The 22,009-nt window shown below is 43.2% G+C and overlaps 1 protein-coding gene across 3 annotated transcripts in view; it reads left to right on the forward strand.

The window, feature by feature from the left end:
* The window catches only part of AMOTL1 (angiomotin like 1), a 199,678-nt gene that overhangs the window by 16,528 nt on the left and 161,141 nt on the right, over positions 1-22,009 (forward strand). For 2 of the 3 annotated variants that reach the window (XM_070384289.1, XM_070384290.1), the window contains exon 2: positions 14,798-14,932. The exons of the other annotated variant lie outside the window; for it this stretch is intronic. In XM_070384289.1, coding sequence (XP_070240390.1) covers positions 14,848-14,932 — 85 coding nt within the window. In that variant the 5' untranslated portion in view covers positions 14,798-14,847. The remainder of the gene's footprint in view (positions 1-14,797; positions 14,933-22,009) is intronic. 3 annotated transcript variants of the gene reach the window in all.

Genomic DNA, 22,009 nt, shown 5'->3' on the forward strand with positions numbered 1-22,009 from the left:
AACTAATAGGATATTTCTCAGTCATGTCTGATTCTTTGTGGCCCCATAGACCATAGCCCACCCTCTCTGTCCTCGGATTTTCCAGCAAGAATACAGGAGTGGGTTGCCAGTTCCATCTCCAGGGGATCTTCCTGACCCAGGGCTCAAACCTGCATCTCTTGTGTCTCCAATGTCATCTGCGAAACTTATTTATTTTATTTGGCTGTGTCAGGTTTCAGTTGCAGCACTTGGGATTTCCCTTGCATCATGTGGGACGTTTCCTTGTGGTATACAGACTCTCGAGCTGTGGTGTGGGCTCAATAGTTGGCAGTGTGTGGGCTGCAGAGCATGTGGGTTCCAGCAGTTGTGGCAGGTGAGCTTAGTTACTCTGTAGCATGTGGGAGCTTAGTTCCCCAACCGTGGATCAAACTTGCATCCCCTGCATTGGAAGGTGAATTCTTAACCACTGGACCCCCAGGGAAGTCCCCTGCTATTATTTTTTAAATCACAAATTTTTAGGCTAATAACTAAAATATATTAGTATGAAAAAAGCCAACCATAGGAAAAAATGTATATGTGCACATATATTTGTTTATATGTATGCCTCTCTCCATAGATATACCTATGTTTCTGTATATAAATACATGTGCATATATACATATATAAAAGACGCTTACTTCTTGGAAGGAAAGTTATGACCAACCTAGATAGCATATTGAAAAGCAAAGATATTACTTTACCAACAAAGGTCTGTCTAGTCAAGGCTATGGTTTTTCCAGTGGTCATGTATGGATGTGAGAGGTGGACTGTGAAGAAAGCTGAGCACCAAAAAATTGATGCTTTTGAACTGTGGTGTTGAAGACTCTTGAGAGTCCCTTGGACTCCAAGGAGATCCAACCAGTCCATCCTAAAGGAGATCAGTCCTGGGTGTCCATTGGAAGGACTGATGCTGAAGCTGAAACTCAATACTTTGGCCACCTCATGCGAAGAGTTGACTCATTGGAAAAGACCCTGATGCTGGGAGGTATTGGGGGCAGGAGGAGAAGGGGACGACAGAGATGAGATGGTTGGATGGCATCACCGACTCGATGGACATGAGTTTGAGTGAACTCCGGGAGTTGGTGATGGACAGGGAGGCCTGGCATGCTGTGGTTCATGGGGTTGCAAAGAGTCAGACATGACTGAGCGACTGAACTGAACTGATATACATATATCCATACCTATATTTGTATGCTGTGCTGTGCTCAGTCACTCAGACATGTCTGACTCTTTGCAACCCCATGGACTATAGCCCACCAGGGTCCTTTGTCTGTGGAATTTCCCAGAGAAGAATACTGGAGCAGGTTGCCATTTCCTTCTCCAAGGGATCTTCCGGACCCAGGGGTTGAACCTGCATCTCCTGTGTCTTCTGCACTGCAGGCAGATTCTTTACCTACTGGGCCACCTGGGAAACCCCATATATTTGCATTGGCACAGACAATTTTTGGAAGGGCACATATGAAGCTAAAATAGTTATTTGCAGGGAGTGAGATTGTTGGGGATTCTATTGATGAAAGAGACTTTTCCCCTTTGACCATTCTCCACTTTTTATGTATTCTTTAGAAAACAAATATGCATTTCTTTCATAATTAAGACAATACCTGATTTGATTTACCATAAACCCAAACCTATACAAGGGCATATCCTGTATATCAGTATTTCTCAATTGTGGCTGCACATTAGAATTATTTGGAGACCTTTTAAGAGATCCAGATGTCAAGGGACCTGCTCCCAGAGGTTCTTATTTCGTGGGTCTGGGTAGGGCTGTGGGCATTGATAAATTTTAGAAGTACCTCAGGTGTTTGTGGTGTGCAGTCATAGTTGAGAATCACTACTGTTGATGATGTGCGGCTTAAAGGGTCCCTGGAAGGTCACTGAAATGAGGTCTTTTCAGAGCATAATTATTTGAGAATGCAACCCAAAGTAATCTATCATTTCTCTGTCAGGCTAAATGTAGGCATGAGACAGAGTGCAAACAAGACTGGAGGAGAGTGATGGAAAAGAGCTTTGCTTGAATGTGTATAGAAGCATCCATGTCTGTGGTAGGCCTTAATGTTAACAGGTATAGACTCATTCAGGATTCCTCCACACATATGCATGCATGCATGCTCAGTCATGTCTGACCCTTTGTCCATGAGATTTCCCAGACAGGAATCCTGGAGCGGATTGCCATTTCCTATTCATATCAACTCAGGGATAGAATCTGCATCTCTTGCATCTCTTGCATTGGTAGGCGGATTTTTTATCACTGTGTCACACATAAGGGAGTCTTATAAACTAATCATAACCATAAAAGATACAAGAATCTCAAAGTAAACTAGAAACAGCAAAACAGCTATGCTTTAGGAACTCAGAATGTGGTTGATACTAGAAGGTTCCAACAGAGTTCCAAGAACCGGGGTTACTTGGAAACCCTCCCATAGGAGGCTTTCAAAGTTCTTTCATCTGGAGAATTGCTTTGTTCAAATGAAATGCCTCGGGAATCCTGAGGTGGAAAGTAGATCTGAGAGGAACATGAAGAAACTGAAGAAATAACTGGAAACACAATTTTATTGAAGCTCTTTCTGCTTCTTGTGTGTGTGTCTTCCTCTGATGCTTCTCCCTAAGCCTGACTCTGCCTCTATATTCCTGACAGAGGAGCTGATTGGCCCAACTAGTCCTCAGTGGTCAGTCTCTGGTTGGACAAGCTTTTCCACACCTGGTGACTATAGAGATAAATACAACAGTTCATGGAGTCATATGCCTATTCATCCCTGGTCACCTGAGCCAGAGAGGGTATAGCGAGAAGAGGTGGGTACATAAAGCTGCCTTGGGATTGCAGGGGGAAAGTGTGGGTGAGGCAGTTTCCCTTAGAATGGGAGAGTGGACAGAACATTCACCATGATTAACCTGCCTAGACCAAGCCCTTGAGCTTCCCCAGTGGCTCTGTGGTAAAAGAATCCGCTTGCAAAGCAGGAGATACAGGAGATGCGGGTTTGACGCCTAGGTCAGGAAGATCCCCCAGAGAAGGACACAGCAACCCATTCCAGCATTCTTGCCTGGAGAATCCCATAGGCAGCGAGACTGGCAGACTACAGCCCATGGGGTAGCAAAGAGCAGGACATGACTAAAGTGACATAGCACATGCACCAAGCACTTAGTCACCAGTGAGTGTCCAATTGGAGGTTTTCAGTGGGGTGTGAACTATTTAAATTGAAGCAGAGATGTTAAAGAAAAACTGTTAGGAATAAATAGATAGCCCTTGCCCATAGTACTTCTCCAAAGCTCTTTTCTTGCTCTATGACTCTGAGCTTTTAAAAGGTCTTAAACAGCAGCCTAGGAGGTCAAGAGAATGGAATTCATTTTCCCCTGGGATTAGCTCTGGGCCACACATGGCTACTGAGCACTTGAGGTGTGGCTGGTACAAGTTGGCATGTGCTATAATTGACTGGATTTTGAAGCTTTGGTATTAAAAAAAGAAACCTTACATATTCATTAGTAATTTTTTTATTAAATGCATATTGAAATATTGTGTCGGCCAAAAAGTTCTTTTTCCCTAAGATGTTATGGAAAAATCCAGACCAACTTTTTGGCCAACCAAATACTATTTTGGATATAGTGGGTTAAAGAAAATATATTATTAAAATTAATTTCATCTGTATTACTTTTTCAAAAAATGTGGCTATTAGAAAATTTAAAATGACACATATGGCTCACATTATGGACACAGGGACAGCTAGGTTAGACAGTAACTCTGCTGTTTTCCCCTGCACGGATTTGGCTGTAAAGATCTGTGTATAAATGACAGCTCTTTGCTGCGGGGCCCACGTCTGTATCTTATTCTTGGTTTGTAATTAGAGCTGCAGCAGTTCATCCTGCTCCGGTTCTTTCTCTTTGCCTCATAGACTGCGGCCCAATTGCTTTTCTCAAATAGAAACACTTAATCCTCTCCTGTGGTTTCCCAACATCCCCTGGACAGGCAGCCCTGTCTATGGCTCTGCCTCAGAGAATCCTTACAGAACTTCACTCTGCCTCTTGGTCTCTGTTATTCTTTCTTGCCTTGATTCCCTCCTTCCTTTCCAGGACTGGCACACAGCAAATAGCTTGCCTTTGTATCTTTGCCCACTTTTTACAAAAGCCCTTTCCTTTGGGGACAAATGTCTGCTTCTTAATGCTTCGTCACCCTTTAGCTTTGTTCCCCACGGAATGAAGTTTGTGGATGGAACTAAGTCACTTCTGAAATGTATCAACTTCAAAAATTAATAATGATCTTAATAAAAACAATTACTGTTATTTATTGAGTTTTATTACTGGCCAGGATCTAATCTGGTTACATTACAGAAAGTTTTCATTTAACCCTGACAACAATCGCACAAAGCCTATGCTATGATCCCCTATGACAAATGGGAGAAATTAGGTTTAATGACATTACAGTCCTTGCTTACCTATCACTGGGAAATGGGGGCCCTGGGATTTAAACCCACATCCGTCCCAAAGTCCTTGCTCTTCCCCATTACATTTAACACTGCCTTTCACATGCTGTGTCACCTCCCAAGTTAGGAACTCCAAATTGGAATTCAATGCCTCAGAGCAAGTGACATGTATAAGCAAATTTGCTGAATGATAACAGTGCTGTGCATTTGTTTTGATGATTCTCTAGTTGACATACAATTCTCACAAACCTTTGATTAAAAAAATAAAAATGGGCTTTATGAGCCCTATTTCACACACTGGAAAAACTGAGCTCCAACAAGATGAAATGATTCTTCTGGGGCTACTTCGTTGAGTAACAATCCCCAGCCAGGCAAGAACCCAGTTTTCTGGAAATATTTATTCTCCTTTTTCTTTCCTCATCAGAGTATATTAGGCATTATGCTGCTTGGATGGCAGAATATGGTGGCAAATCATGTGTTATAATGGCTGATTTAATGTGAGTTATGGCAAGTGTTTGCAGGTACAGACTCATATGAGTTTCTCAGCTGTAGGCGTGTCAGTTTCATTCATTCAGCAAGATTTCCTGACCCTAAATCTGGCCAGCCATCATGCTAACAGTGAACATAGAAAGGCGGATAAGATACGACTTTGTCGTAAGATTACCTTCTAACAAGGACAGGAATCATCTTGCAAAGAGAGTATTATCCAATGGGAAAGTGTAGTCTTAACGGAATTTTAAAAGTTAGGAGAGGCGGAAAGGGAGAAGGATATAACTCTCCCTGGGAAAGTTTCATGGTGGAGGGAACTTCTGAGTTTGGTTTCAATGGACTGACTTTAGAGATGAAAAGCCTGAGACACTGAGTATTCTGCAAAGGACTTCATCATCTTATAACTTTATTAAGTTTCCTAAAAATATGCTTGTTGCCACAGCTCCTTAGAGAGTAGCATGAATTATTCAGTGGAGTACTTAAAATATTAACATCAGTAAATTCCATAGGAACTTCACAAATACTCTGCCCAGTTGCTTAAGCCAATTTGAAAGAATGGTTTCCAATTCTACAAAGTTGGTAAGACTATGCGGAAAAACAAATGAAGCCCAGAAGAATCATGTCAACTCTCTAAACATCAGCCCATTTCAGAGGAAGACTTCATGCCTCTAGATTTCATGTCCTTTTATTCATCAAAGAAGTATTTTCTTTCACAGGGGATATTTAGAGTATTCTACTCTCTCTTCTCTTCCAACCAAGAAAAAGTCTTGTATGTGCTACTGAATTTAATCATTGGAATATTAAGAGCCCAGATGTACACTCTGATGTGTTTGGTTTATTTGAAGTTAAAATCAAACCTAAAGGAAATCAACCTTGAATATTCATTGGAAGGACTGATACTGGAGCTCCAGTACTTTGACCACCTGATGCAAAGAGCTGACTCACTGGAAAAGATTCTTTTTTTTTTTTTTTTTGGAAAAGATTCTGATGCTGGGAAAGATTGAGGACAGGAGGAGAAGGGGGCAACAGAGGATGAGATGGTTGGATGGCATCACCGACTCAATGGACATAAGTTTGAACAACCTCTGGGAGATAGTGAAGGACAGTAAACCTGGTGTGCTGCAGTCCATGGGGTCACAAAGAGTCAGACACAACTTAGCAACTGAACAACAACAAAAGGAAAATATCTGTCAAAGTTTAGAAACTGAAACTCATTAGAGTCAAACCCTTGGGGCAGCCCAAGAGGAGAGTGCCCTCTATTTTACTGTGGTCCACAAGGGTGCCTATGACTGAGTTTTCTGATAGCTAATGCCAGGCTTGACATTGTGCAATGGACTGAGGGTTTGTGTTCCCTCAAAATCCATATGTTGAAGTCCTAAAGTCCACTGTGGTGGTCTTAGGAGGTGGGGCCTTTGGAAAGTAATTAGATCATAAGGGTGGAGGCTTCGTGAATGGAATTAGTGCCCTTATGAGAGGATCCCCCTCCCCAGAGAACTCTCTAGCTCTCCTTCTGCCATGAGAAAATGCAATGAGAAATCAGTATTCTATAATGGAAGAGAGTTCCTCCCGAACCTGACCATGCTAGCAACCTAATCCCAGACTTCCAGCTCAAGAACTATAAGCAATACATTTCTTTTGTTTATAAGCCATCCAGTCTGTGGTACTCGGTTATAGCATCCAATCTTGACAAAGACACCTAGCCCCTCGGTAATGGAGATCTTAGCTAGAAATTCCTAGTTGAGAAGGAAGATCTCATCACATGACCTCTTCCCTCTTGTGCTTCAATTTAGTTGTTTGGTTTGTTTTCTGGATGTAATCAGACAGATTTATACTCCCTATTCAAAGCCAAGATGGAACATTCCTTCTGATTCCTGACTCACTGAAGAATAAGGCCCAGATCTGCAAAGCTTGGAGGGCATTAGGACTGGGGTATAATCTTAATATTCCAGGAAGAGTATCTCATCTTCAAGCAACCTCTGAAGAACAAGACAAGGGGCAAGAGGTCCCAGAATGGCTCAGCAGCACTGAGGACTTTTGGTGACTATCAATATTTTGTTGAAAATTTTAAAATGGATTTCTTGACAGAAGAGTTCACAAATACAATGGTCTGTCTGGGAGAAAATTAACTCCTTACTGGGTATTGAAGTACAGGTTGCAAAGACATAGACTGGAGAGTCATGTATAACATAAGGGTTAGATTAAAGGTCCTCAGCTGCTAACTTCCTGATTCTATTATTTGCAGATCCTTGATTTATCTATACATGACTCAAAGCTTGCACTTAGTATGTTGTTCTGTAGTAATATGCCCAGATGTTTGTCTCCCCCTCAAGGTTGAAAACTTTCTGAAGGAAAGACAAGATTTATCCTTTTCTATCCGAAGCACTTAGCACAGTGACTAGTATATAGGAGACATCAAGTAAATATTTATCAAATGAATGAACAAGTTTATTTTATATACTGATATCTCTAGCTAGACACACACACACACACACACACATATATATATATATATACCTTGATTTATAGTGTAAGTTATCAGCAAGTGGAGGGTGTTCAGATTCTTTAGAACCCATGGCTGCTTGAATGCCTGAATGATGGAATATGCCATATGAATCTCCAAACATGGCACTTCTAATTATTTCATCCCTTCTCTACAAAATGGAGCTCTTTTATGCTAGCTAAGGCAGAATCAAAGTAGGAACAGGGTTTTTTATGAATTTGTATCTCTAGATTAAACCCCCCACCACTAGAAAAGACCCTGGAGGTATTGGTTAGAGGTCTAGGTGTGACTTGGCTGCATTCAGTGGGCAAGAGTCTCCTGTGGATGATCAGAAGCGTAGTTTCATCCAGTCTTGGGAAGGGAAGCAGGTGGGTGTACAATGGACAGAGGCATGCCGGGTGGAGGAGCAGGTATGCACACTGAAGTGGGAGCATAAGTGGGAGAATCTCAGCCAGTTAGACCAGATGAGAAGGTAAGAACAAAGCCAGGAAGCAGAGGCAAATAGGGTGTGATCTTTAGGTGGAGAAATTACTAGAGAAGCAGAGGAGGTGGATGAGGTTGCAAAGACAATCCTTGCTAAAGGGACATGTTAAAATGAGGTATGCTTGCTCCAAACACCACCATTCAGTCATATATTCATTCATTCAACAAATAGTTGGTGCTTGTGAAACCCCTGTATCAATGCTACAGACACAAATAGAATCTCTGCCCTTATGTACATAAACTTGAACTAAACTCTACATACATATTAACAGATAATTACAGTGCAGTGTGATACACATTGTAATGAAGCAAGCACAGGGCAGTCTAGGGGACAAGGAACCAAATCCCAGATGAAATGTGAAGGATAAATTGCAAGGTGAGGAAGGAAGAGCACTCTTGCTTCAGCTCCAGCAATGGCTGCATATCCAAAAAATCTAAGAAGGGAACTAATTTAGGGATTTCAAATATTTTGCAATAGTTGGCCCTTATATGCCATGTTAAGTGGTCCAGACTTTCTCCTGGGAATAATGAATCATTAGAGTATTTTGATCAAGGAGGGACATGATCAAATCTGTGTTCTAAAAATATTACAGCAAAGTGTGGAGAAAGGGTTGGAGGAAAGAAAGACCAGGGACCCACTGAAGTCACCACAGTGTCTCAGTAAGAGGGGACAGTGGCTGATCTAGGCTGAGGCAATGAAAGCAGAGGGTAGCAATTGCATTCCTGAGATATTTAGATGTTAGACTGGACAAAGTTTGGTGATTGGATGTGAGATGCAATCAACTAATCAAGGATGACCAGGGAATTCCCTGGTTGTCCAGTGATTAAGACTTGGTGCTTTCATTGCCAGCACCCAGGTTCAATCCCTGCTTGGGAATTAAGATCCCTCAGGCAGCTGAGGCTGTGGCTTGTTCCAGAGGCAGCTCCAAAAAGAGTTCTGGTGGTTGGAGACTCTGAGCCCTAAACTCAAGTCCAAAGGCGCATTTGGCTTCACACCCTCTCTTAGGATAGATAGGTTGCCTTTGGGAGCTTAATAGGATATAGTATCTGACTAGGGTCCTTACTCACATTGGCCATTATCATTTATTCATTCATTCAATGCTTTTGAACTGTGTGTTGGAAGGCTCTTGAGAGTCCCTTAGACTGCAAGGAGATCAAACCAGTCAATCCTAAAGGAAATCAGTCCTGAATATTCATTGGAAGAACTGATGCTAAAGCTGAAACTCCAATACTTTGGCCACCTGATGTGAATAACTGACTCATTGGAAAAGACCCTGATGCTGGGAAAGATTGAAGGCAGGAGGAGAAGGGGGTGACAGAGGATGAGATGGTTGGATGGCATCACCAACTCAATGGACATGACTTTGAGTAAACTCCAGGAGTTGATTACGAACAGGGAAGCCTGTCATGCAGCAATCCATGGGGTCACAAGAGTCGGACATGACTGAGGGACTGAACTGAACTGAATCATCCAGTATTTATTAAATATCAATATTATGCTCAAAGCACTCCAATATTCCATAGATCCCAGTGTCCAACTCTGCTCAGTTCTTCTTTCTGTCTCTCTCCCCATTTTTTACTATTTATTATTTTAATTTTTTCAGATTTATTGAGGTATAATTGACAAATAATATTGGAAGACATTTAAAGTGTACATCATGATGATTTGATATATACATACACACACACACACACACACACATTGTGAAATGATTCTCCCATCTAGTAAACACATCCATCATCTCACATATATTTATCTTATTTTTTCTCTCAGTGAGAACATTAAATTCAACTCTTTTAAAAAATTTCAATTATACAATAGTGTTATCAGTTATACTCACAGTGTTATACAATTAGATCCTCAGAACTTGTTCATCTTATAATTGAAAGTTCTACCCTTTATACCAACCTTTTCCTATTTCCCCTGCCACCCTGGCCTTGGCAACTGTTTTTTCTACTCTCTGTTTCTATGAGCTCTTTTTTTTCCTTTAGATTTTACATGTACATGATACCATGCACTATTTGTCTTTCTCAGTCTGGCTTATTTCACCTAGCACAATGCCCTCCAAGTCCATCCATGTGGTTGCAAATGGCAAGATTCCCTTCTTTCTTATGGCTGAATAATGTGTGTTTGTGTATGTGTGTGCTAAGTCTCTTCAGTCATGTCCGACTTTGTGCAACCCTATGGACTGTCACCCGTCAGGCTCCTCTGTTCATGGGGATTCTCCAGGCAAGAATATTGGAGTGGGTTGCCATGCCCTCCTCCAGGGGATCTTCCTGACCCAGCTATTGAACCTGGGTCTCCCGCAATGCAGGCGGATTCTTTACCCCTGAGCCACCAGGGAAGCCCCAGCTGAATAATATTTCATTGTATGTATCTTCCACATCTATTCGTCCACCGACAAGACACGTAGGTTGTTTCCATATCTTGGCTATTGTGAATAACGCATCAGTGAATGTGGGAGTACAGATATCTCTTGGGAACAAAAGAGCTTCTCAAAGTCAGAATTACAAGTGTAAGTTCCCAGTACTTTCCCACTCATGCCCTCTACTCCGCCCTATTGTATGTATTATTGTTTGAGCTGCCATGTGCTGTTTTACAGAAAACTTTCTTCACTTCTTATTCCTATGCTTGCAATAATTTTTTTTTTTTTTTTTTTGCCTTTTAGTTTCTTTTACATGGACTTGGTCCTTGATAGAATTTTGATTTGGCTACAGATTAAACATTTTATAGAAAACTCTGAATAAGTTGTCTTATATGGCCAGAAGCTAGGAAAGTATCCACTAGCCTCCAGAGTTTTGTGAGCAACTCTGGGGCTTCCTGTGACTGATGTGATGGTGTTAGAATTGCAGGAACAGATGTGACTGATCAGTCTTCCTTGAAATACTTGTGTTTGATGCAATTTCATTTCACATTTTGTGCTTGACTTTCCCAAGTTGAGGTGTGAAATTCAAGCATCAGAGAAACCAGCAGGGCTTTCAAGTTGAAGTTAATAAAACACTCAACATGAACCTATGTAGTTCAGATTAATAAAATAAAATGTATGGGTGTGAGAGCCTAACCTCCCTCATCCAGAAGATAGCACCTTACAATTCTCTTTCCTGTGGTCCAGTGGGTTTCTTCTCCCCGCCTCCTTGGTGGCTCAGATGGTAAAGAATCTGTCTGCAATGTGGGAGATCCAGGTTCAATCCCTGGGTTAGGAAGATCCCCTGGAGAAGGGAAGTGGATGTCTAGGCCACTGGACCAAGAGAGATGAATCTACTTTGAAAACCCTTCTCCAATGATTCAGTAAAGTTCTGTTTTTGTCAAACAAAGTTATTATAATCTCCAACTCACTTCTCAAGATTAATAAAATGATTTTGAATGAACAGTATATGATAAATACATGTTGCTTTTAAAGGATGTAATATTATTAATGTTATTTTACAATTGGTAAAGATATAAGACTTTGAGTAATTAGTTTATTTGATTAAATGATGATACCCATAAAACTTGCAGTTTTAATGAAATTAAAAAGTACTTTCTCCTTGGAAAGAAAACTACAACAAAACTACACAGTGTATTAAAGCAGAAACATCAGTTTGCTGACAAAGGTCCATCTAGTCAAAGCTATGGCTTTTCCAGTAGTCATGTATGCATGTGAGAGTTGAACCATAAAGAAGGCCAAGTGCCAAAGAATTGATGCTTTCAAACTGGTGCTGGAGAAGACTCTTGAGAGTCCCTTGGACTACAAGGAGATCAAACCAGTCAATCCTAAAGGAAATCAGTCCTGAATATTCATTGGAAGGACTGAGGCTGAAGCTGAAGCGCCAATACTTAGCCACCTGATGTGAAGAGCCAAACTGATTAGAAGAGACCCTGATGCTGGGACAGATTGAAGGCAAAAGGAGAAGGGCGTGACAAAAGGTGAGATGGTTGGATGGCATCACCAACTCAATGGACATGAGTTTGAGCAAACTCCGGGAGATAGTGAAGGACAGGGGAGCCTGCATGCTGCAGTCCATGGGATTGCAAAGAGTTGGACATAACTTAGTGATTGAACAAGAAACTGGTATGATCATGGCCCAGAACTGAATTTCTGTTCCAAACATGTTTTTAGGTTTGCACAGAGCACCCATCTTGTTCCAAAGGCAGATTACCTCTAGTCTCATCAGCCACCTCTCACATGCTGAGGCTAAAGTCTCAAATTTGCTAGTGGACAAATAACACAGCTTTCTCAGCCTACTAACGTAATTGGATAGGTGACCTTTGTATGTAAAAGCATAGTATTATAGACTTCACAAACCTTTGACATCATCTAGTCCTAATTCCTTCATTTGAAGTTGAGGAAATTAAACCTCAAGAGTATAAATGGGTTTGCCCAAAGTCACCCAGTTAGTGCCAGCATTAGCATTAAAATCTGACTCTATTGACAAATCCAGTGTTGTCCCTATGGTATTATGCTATACCCATTCTGGTCTAGAGTTCCCCTCTAAAATTTTCGGGTGCTTGGATTGAACACAAACCCCTAGTGAGCCAGGGCCCAATTAAGTGCAGTACAATCTTTGGTGCCTCCTGGTATTCAACTAGAGATTTGTGGATGTTTGTTGCAACTCTCCAAGAGTACCACCCTTCTCTAGGCAGACAGCCAAAACCCATCACATCAGTCTGCCTTGTCCGCAGACAGACTGGCAGTGCAGGAACCTGCAGGGCAACTCTGAGCAGCATTCTTGAGACCAAAGGAAGCCAGCTGCTCTGATTGCAGCTGGTGATCACCAGGACCCATCCTAATGAGGCTGACAGGGTTTCTGCCCTGGAGAATGTCCCACTGGCTGCATTCACAGATTAGGTCCATCAGTCACCTTCAATTATTCAGTCGTGTTCTTTGGAGGACCTGCAATGCAGAGAATTATAAAATCTCTTTGTAATGTTGGGAGAAGTTTGGCTGTGAGTTGTAATCTTCCCAGATACGGTTTACAGGAAGGGATTCCCAGGCTGGACTTCTTGGAGACAGCCAGTGAAGTGTCCTTTTTATGAAAACTAGAGCCCTCATGACATGGACCTTCTATCATGGTTTTCAAGAGAAAGTGGAAAATGCATCTTCATGGTCCTTCTCAGCCCTGGGATTTTCTTTGAAAATAATATTTATTATATATTTTTTCAGATTATAAAAATAATGCATGTCTCTTATGGAAAATGCAGAAGATTACAAAGAAAATGAGAAGTACTCATATTTCCATTATGATGGGAAGTACTCATATTTTCAATATGATGGGATTTACCTCCAAAGTTTAGTTCAGATTTTCCAGTCTGTTTTTTAGTCACATATAGAAGTATATACTTAGTTTTTTTTAATGCAACTGTTATCCTACCCTGAAGTTCTAGGATTCTATAAAACATGCAGAACTAATTACAGTAAGTCCCTTGCTCAAAGCCTTGAATGCGATAGTTGCTCCATAAACATGCTAACTGAATGAAAAAGGGAACCATGATTTTTTGACTCGATTAGACTTGTTGAAGATCTCACACTCAGACTGTGCCTGAATCTTTTAATTTTTATGTTTTATTGAAGTACACATGGCTCAGATGGTAAAGAATCTGGCAGCAATGCAGGAGACCTGGGTTCAATCTCTGGGTTGGGAAGATCCCCAGGAGAAGGGAATGGCAACCCACCCCACTGTTCTTGCCTGGAAAATCCTATAGACAGAGGAGCCTGGCAAGCTACAGTCTATGGGGTCACAAAAAGTCAGACACGACTGAGCAACTAACACACACACATGCACACGCACACACACACATAGTTGATTTACAATGTTGTGTTAATTCTTGCTGTACTGCAAAGTGACTCAGTCACACACACACACACACACACACACACACACACACATATATATTCCTGTTTATATCATTTTCCACTACGGCTTATCCCAGGTCACTGAATATAGTTCCCTGTGTTATGCATTAGGACCTTGTTGTTTATCTGTTTTATTTTATATGTAATAGTTTGCATCTACTAGCTCCACTCCCAGTCCATCCCCCATGACCCTCCTTCCCTGTTGGCAGCTACAGGTCTGTTCTCTATGTCTGTTTCAGCTTCATCAGTTCAGTTCAGTTCAGTTCAGTTGCTCAGTCGTGTCCGACTCTTTGCGACCCCATGAATTGCAGCACGCCAGGCCTCCCTGTCCATCACCAATTCCCAGAGTTCACTCAAACTCATGTCCATCAAGTCGGTGATGCCATCCAGCCATCTCATCCTCTGTCGTCCCCTTTTCCTCCTGCCCCCAATCCCTCCCAGCATCAGAGTCTTTTCCAATGAGTCAACTCTTTGTATGAGGTGGCCAAAGTACTGGAGTTTCAGCTTTAGCATCATTCCTTCCAAAGAACACCCAGGGCTGATCTCCTTTAGAATGGACTGGTTCAGCTTCATAGATACCTTCAATTGTGTCATATTTTATATTGCTCATATATGTGATATCATATAGCATTTGTCTTTCTCTCCCTGACATACTTCACTTAGTATGAGAATCTCTAGTTGCATCCCTGTTGCTGCAAATGGCATTTTTCATTCTCTTTTATGCTTGAGTAATATTCCATTGTATATATGTACCACTTCTTCTCTATCAATTCATTTGTCGATGGACACTTAGGTTGCTTCCATGTCTTGGATATTGTAAATAGAGCTGCTATGAACATAGGAGTGTGTATATCTTTTAGAATTAAGAGTTTTCTTCTGGATATATGCCCAGAAGTGGGGTTGTTCTGGCTGTTGTGAATGCCTGAATCTTGACAACAATCTTCACATGCTAAAGAAACATAATAAACTAGAAGTTGAGTGCTTCCCTTCAAGAACATGTTCCCGCCCCAGCAGAGTATCAGTAGTCAATTTTCTCCATTTTTTCGTGCTCATTATTTCAGGAGATTCCGTTTGATGAGAGAGCTGCACATACAAGAGACTTGCGGGAAGCATGGACCTTAGTGAAAAATGGCCTTTGGAGGAAGGAACCTGGCTGTCTCACGCTGGAGTTCATCATTTTGCCAACACCAGAGGGGGTATGGCTGCTTTTGCTGTCCCAGATACACGTGGTCCTCTTCAACTCATGCACCCACTGGGTCAACCCAGCGGTACACACTACATGCCCAGCGCTATCTGCCTTTTCAAAACCAGCTGGGTGGAGAGGCGAAGGCATGGACTTTGGAGTCAGACAGACCCAGGTTCAGATATGGAATTTTCTCTTTATGCACTATGGGGCCTTAAGAAAATCTATTGTGTCCTCAGCCTTAACATGAGAGTAAGAATGCCTACTTGGAGGTTTGCGATGAGCACCATTAAGTAATGTAAGCTGTCATTGAATGAGACCTTACCCTAGCTGAGTGGGAAGCCGGTCACATAACTTTGAGCACCTAACATCCAGGCACTATTTTCTTGCCTGTCTCCCATCTCCTCCCCTCTCATCTCCTCTCCACAGCCCTGCAAAGATTAAGACTGGGGATAATGCAACCGGTATAACTGGCATAGATTGGCTCTCCTTCATTCTGTGTCCACATCCTAGCATCTGATTAATACAACTCAGAGTTAAGTTCGGGATGTTGTTACTGTCCTGGCATGGAGCACACAGGTGTCAAAACCATACCCCTGACTCAGGGAAGTGGTCCTCTGTCAGGCCCAAGGTCTGCCCCATTGCCCATCTAATGGGGATCCACTTTGGTAGGAGCTAATCTATGGATGAGAAAACAGAGGCCACTGAAGTTAATGCATTCACAAGATGTTTTTAAAAATGGTATGCCTCTCATTTGCTGTTATTTATTCATTCACTCAATTAATAATGAGCAGCTACTACATGCCAAGCACTGGGAATATAAGAAAGAGATTAAGATAAACACAGAGATCACCAGACTACATTCCCTACTGTACCCCATCTCTAAAATGGGGTAACTTAGATAGCAATAAACACTTACTTAGTTTTTGCACTGCATCAGGGTACATTTTCCAACCAAGACAGCTGCACACAATGGGAGTTTCCCCAGAGGGAAGCTTTAGGTTCTGAGAGAAGGAACTTGGATGCAGTCCAGACAAAAACCAATCGCTGTTCACTCCTACGCCCTGTCACATTGCCACCTGAGCCACTTTTTAGAGGTTCTTAAGCCATGTCTCCTCACAGCCCAGGGCACAAAGTTGAACCTCCTCAGCTCCACACACAGCCTGCCTTTCCTGGTCTGACCTCTGCCTGCCTCTCTAGACTCATCTCCTGCAGCTCCTCACTAAACACGAAGCCTTCCTCATCACCGTGTCTACCTCCCCCTGGATCCTTGAGTGCCTCACGTCCTCACACACCTGTGAGACTCTGCAAAGACTGTCATTAGTATATGCCTTCTACCTGGCCAGGTCCTGCTCATCTCTGAAGCGCCAGCTTCAGTCATCTCTTCTGGGATCTCTTCACCCGTCCACCCCCATCCTAATCGGAATGAGCAGTCTATCTTCAGTATTGCCACAGAGCTTGCAGCTTTCCATGTCACCAAGTTTCTACATTGTATTGTCACTGTCTGCATCCTAGATGACCTGTGAGCCTCTCAGGGGCAGACATCTTGTTTTATTTGCTTTTGCATCCCTTTCACAAGCAGCCTGGCAAATATTTGATACGTATTTGGTGGCTGGCTGGCTGGGTGGCTTGATGAATGAATGGATGTATGAATGAATGATGGCTGAAACCAGGTCCTCTGCAGATTTCTGTGGTCACTGAGAATGTCTTTTGACTGTGGCAGCCCAATGCATTGCACAACTGCTTCTGGAATCACTCCACCTTGCTTTGGGCACACCTAGAGCATTTTTCTCAGTGACCCCAGGCTTGTTCATTAAAGCTGGATGGCATAGGAGAGAAGTAAGTAAGTATGGTTTGCCTGCATCATCCATCATAGAAGTTTAGAGCAGAAAGAAGCCTCAGGGGTCACTGTGACAACAGGGTGGCTAGAAATTCTACTGTGAGCAGTTCCAAGCATTATCACACATCTCCTTGAGTTCACCACATCATATATCTAGTCTTTGGAGATACATCTGGCTTGTAGGAAGGGGACCCAGCCCGGTGTCTAGATCTGCCTGATGGAGAGGCACTGCTCTTGGGTAGTGATGAGCATCTGGAGCTGATGGAAAAGCTTAGCTCAGATGGGCAGCAGATCCCTTGTTATCTGGCCCCAGTTCAGACAGTCGGTCTGTGATGTTGGCGGTGTCCAAGACAGACTTTGGCTGTGTTGTCCTGTGTGGGTGAAGCACCCTCTCAAGGAAGCAGTATGCTGAAATGTGAAAGTTCTTGTGAGCGGCTGGATCTGGGTGGTTCTCAGGCTGGACTAAGCGGGGCTTCCCTGGTAGCTCAGTCGGTAAAGAATCTGCCTGCACTGCAGGAGACCCGCGTTCTCTCCTTAGATTGGGAAGATCTCCTGGAGAAGGAAATGGCAATCCACTTAAGTACTCTTGCCTGGAAAGTCCTATGGATAGAGGAACCTGGTGGGCTATGGTCCATGGCATCTCAAGAGTTGGACATGACTTAACAACTAAACTACCACCACCTCCAGAGGCCTAGGTCAGGGTTCAGGGAAAGGATGCAGGTCCTAAGAGGACTAGGTAGGGTGGCAAAATGGAAATACGGTGAAATGTTGAAATGAGGTGAGGAAACTCACACTCAGAAACAAACAAACTTGCACAGTGGGAGACCCCTGTGCCAGACTTAAGTCAGAACTGGATGAATTACAAAAAAATATTTGTAATCCCTCATTAGATAGATACCTTACACCGGACGTGACACTACACCTTTCTTTAGTATAGATAAAGACCATCACTGTTCATTCTCACAACAACCTTATTCTCCTTTTATGAATGAAAAAAATTGAGCCTGAAGATGTTGGGAAACTTGCTCAAGGTCACAGGCAATGTGGGGATTTGAACGGAGGTCTGCCTGACACTTAACCATGCCAATTTATTGCCTGACGATTCACCCTCCAAAACTAGCTACTCTGCCTTCTCAATTAAAGGCTCTGGGGGTCCAGTTACAGACTTTTTTTTTTTTTTTGCTGCTTATTTCATTGTCACAGTAGAAAAGACAACTAGCTCTTAACAAGGCCAGAAAACCCACAGTGCTGTTGCAATGTGTGGGTTACCATCCAAGAGCCACCAATGGGCACCTCAGCTAATGCATTGCCAAGGCCTTGATCCACCTGCTTCAGACCATCTTCCCTCCACCTCTTACCCCACGTCCCCCCTCTCCCAACACTGGCTGGTCCCAGCTGCTCCATCTCGGAGGCTCACTGTGGGCTAATGGGGTTTACATTTCTAGCGAGCTACCAGGGAAAGTCCTGAAAGTGCGCAAGCCTTGAGATCTTATTCTTGGCTTCACGGAGTCCTTTGAGAACCGTGTTACCTGCCAGGGTGGCTCAGTCATCCTGGTGAGTCATGGGCCTGGAGGCAAGGCCAGTTCCAGGCAACATCTGGGCATCTCGGCTGCCATGAGGGTGGGTCAACCTCCTGGAAAGCTGGCTGGGAAGAGCCCAGGATGTCTGGGGGAGATACAGAATTTCTCCACGAAAGTCCCTCTTCCACTCCCAAAGCCTACACTCTTAAAATCCCCTCAAGGGCCTGGGCCAGTGGTTACGCAAATTTATTTTAAAGGCCTGGAACACATTTTCCAAATGAAATTAAATGCAGGGCCTAACACACAGAACAGAAGGGGGCCAGAGCCCTGGTTCTGACCACCACCGCAGGCTCCTCTGATTCGCCAGCTGCCCCGTCAGACATGTGGGGATTTGGCGCAGGAGGGGAGGCGTCCTCAGACCTTCACAGTGAATCCATAAAACATGTCTTCCTGTTATACTTGCGCTCACTCAGCTGTTTGGGAACCCTGTTGTCGTTCACTCCTCCCAGGGGGCCCAACCTGCTTAAACTTATCATCAGGGAAGAGGCAGGAAGTGTGGGGAACATAACCTGGCAGCCAGAGCCAGGTGTGTCTAGAAATTTATTGGCGCTGTTTCCCCATTCTGGTTATAAAAACAGGAAGGGGTGGACTTCCCTCCTGCAGGAAGGAAGGACATTTTTCCAAGTGTGGTCTGGGTGCCAAGCACTGCTGGGGACATTATTTCATTTTGTTCATATCCTCACTGAAATCTCTTCAAGCAGTTACTATTACCCCCATTTTGCAGATGAGGAAACTGAGACTTGTGAAGACACAAATACGAAGTCCAGCTTGCACGGCAAACGACAGTAGAGCTCACAGTCACACTTAGGTCTTTGTTCTCCAGGGTTCTGCTCCATCCAGTTCACTTCCCCATCAGTTTCAAGGGGGCAGCACCACGTGTCTAGGAAGCTTGATCCTTTGAGTTTATTTCTTACCAAAAAAAAAAAAAAAAACCAAAAAAATTATTATTTGCTTACTTTTGCTGTGTTGGATCTTTGTTGCCGTGTGCAGGCTTTCTGTAGCGGCAGTGGGCAGGGAGTACTCTCCAGTAGCGGTCCGTGGTCGTCTCACTGCTGTGGCTTCTCTTGTTGCAGAGCACGGGCTCTAGGGCACGTGGGCTCAGTAGCTGTGGCCACCAGCTTAGTCGCCCTGCAGCATGCGGCATATTCCTGGATGAGGGATCAAACCAAATGATTAATTCCAATAAGCACTGCTCTGACTTAGACAACCTGAAGGCAGCACTCCACGAAATGTATCCAGGAAGATTCTGCATGCTTTGTCTAGTTTGAGTGAGTGGGGCTACTTTCTAATGGCAGGGTGAGGGCTTTTCACTGTGGTGGCTTGGGTACATGGGCTTAGCTGTCCTGCAGCATATGGAATCTTCCCAGATCAGGGATCGAACTCGTGTCTCCTGCATTGGCAGCTGGATTCCTAACCACTGGGCCACCAAGGAAGTCCTATTTCTTTTTTAAAAAAAATTATTTTATTTCATAAAATAAAATTGTGTATAGTTGAGCTTTGTGTCTGTTTCTCCTGCATACAGGGTGGTAAAAAGATTGATACAACATAATCTGTCATCCCTGGTCTCCTACTGACATTTGTTTTTGTTTTGTTTTTATTTTATTTTTTAACTTTACAATATTGTATTGGTTTTGCCATATATCAACAAGAATCTGCCACAGGTATACACGTTGACATTTGTTTTAACAAGTTGCATAAACGTCAGGTTTTTTTTTTTTTTTACAGAGGTGATCATAGGCTAGGCAGGTATGGAGACTTGTCAAAGATTTAGTGGCAAAACTAAGGCAAGAACTCAGGCTTCTGCTTACCCTTTCAGCACCTATATTGGTAAGGCCATAGTTTATTGGAAAAACCATTTTAATGTGAAAAAAAGAGAGGCTCTTGTGCACCAGGTAGAGTCTATTTGCAATGTCTGAAAGAAGTGATTCCCTCACAGGCCTCAGACCAAAATGGGAGATGAGGATGGTCTCTGCATGTCAGCAGAAACTCACATCCATTCTATGGACCTCTCTTATAATGGTTTAGTTATAGATTTCAGTGACACCAAATGTTTTTACCTTTCACATTAACACAAGGCATTTTGTCTGATTTCACTCAATAGATGCAGCTGAATGCAAGCTGGAAGTATATTATTTTCCTCTGCAGGGACCTTTTTCTGTGTGTATTTTTGGAATGGTTTATTCTGAGTCATAGCCACATATACCTTCTAGTTGCTTCTTGGCTCAGCCAGAGTTCATTTCCTTTGATATGATGCTGAGTGAAGAGTCTTTTAAATCTTCACCTCTATTCCATAGTTGGTAACAGGGGGTGTTACCTGGGGGTGGGAGGTGGGCTGGATGGCTCCAAGTTCATACACTTCATAAAACACTTTGCTGTTGTTAGTAACATCTACTGCATTGGTATTTGAATTGTTCAGAGAACATACTTAGCATTTTTACCAAAATGAATCCTTGTCTTCCTGTCAGACTTGGTACCATATCATCTCTTGGCTTGCACTGTTTCTGTAAGAATAATGATTTTTCTTTTCAGGTGACATATAGTGACATATAGGTGGCACTAGTGGTTAAAAAAAAAAAAACCCGCCTACCCATGCAGGAGACGTGAGACATGGGTTTGATCCCTGGGTGGGGAAGAGTCCCTGGAGGAGGGCATGGCAACCCACTCCAGCATTCTTGCCCAGAGAATCCCATTGCCCGGAGGATTACAGTCCATAGGGTCGCAGAGTCAGACACGACTGAAGCGACTTAGCGCGCACACACCCACAATTCTTCCATTAAAGCCATTTCTTTCTTCTGGACAGTATCAAACACTTAAAGCATTCTCTGAGGCTTGATTTTCATTTAAAGGGAACGAAGCAACTCTGTTTTCTTTCTGCCTTGCATCAAGGATTATTAAAAAAAAAAAAAAAAGTGGGGTTGTGCTTAAAGAAAAGAATATTAAACCCTAGGAGAAGAGAGATGTCCTTTAGGCCATTTCAGCCCTGGAGCTAATGCTGAGACACCAATTAGATGAAAATTCTCTTTGATGAAACGCTATGGGTGGGCACATATGTGCCCCTGCTGTCCTCTGTCCGCTGTCCTAAGAGGATGCACACAGAGACAGGATAAGAGCAGAGAGTCAGACCGGCCCCGGGCAGCCACGGCCTCTCTCTTGTCTCCTAAACCAGTCTCGCCCTCGCTCCCCAGAGTAGGGAGAGGAGGAGGGGCAAGCTTCGCATCTCCACTCCCTTCTGCCATTAACTAGCAGAGAGCCTCCAGGAGACAGAAGGCTACCTGCAGAGAACGTGAGCCAAGGGCAACACCAGGGAGAAGAGGGAGGCAGGGGGAAGGTATAGCTCTCTCCTCCTTGTCTTTCATGATTGAAATCGGTGACCTCCCAGGGGTAGGGATCGGGAAGGCTGTGCACAGATCCTAGCCTGTGGCCACCATCCTAACTTACTACAGCATCCATGCAGCTTTTTCTTGCAAAGGGAATTGATAGCATACCTTGGCCGAAAAATAACCTTTTCCCTATGTGGCATTTTTTTTTCTCTTTTTAACTTTTTGTTTTTAAGTTTTTGGCGGCATCACAGGGCACGTGGGATCTTAGTTCCCTGACCAGGGATCAAACCTGCATCCCCTGTATTGGAAGCGTGGCGTCTTAACCACTGAACCACCAGGGAAGTCCCCCT

Source organism: Bos mutus, chromosome 15 (genome assembly GCF_027580195.1).
Source record: "Bos mutus isolate GX-2022 chromosome 15, NWIPB_WYAK_1.1, whole genome shotgun sequence".
Lineage (NCBI taxonomy): Eukaryota > Metazoa > Chordata > Mammalia > Artiodactyla > Bovidae > Bos > Bos mutus.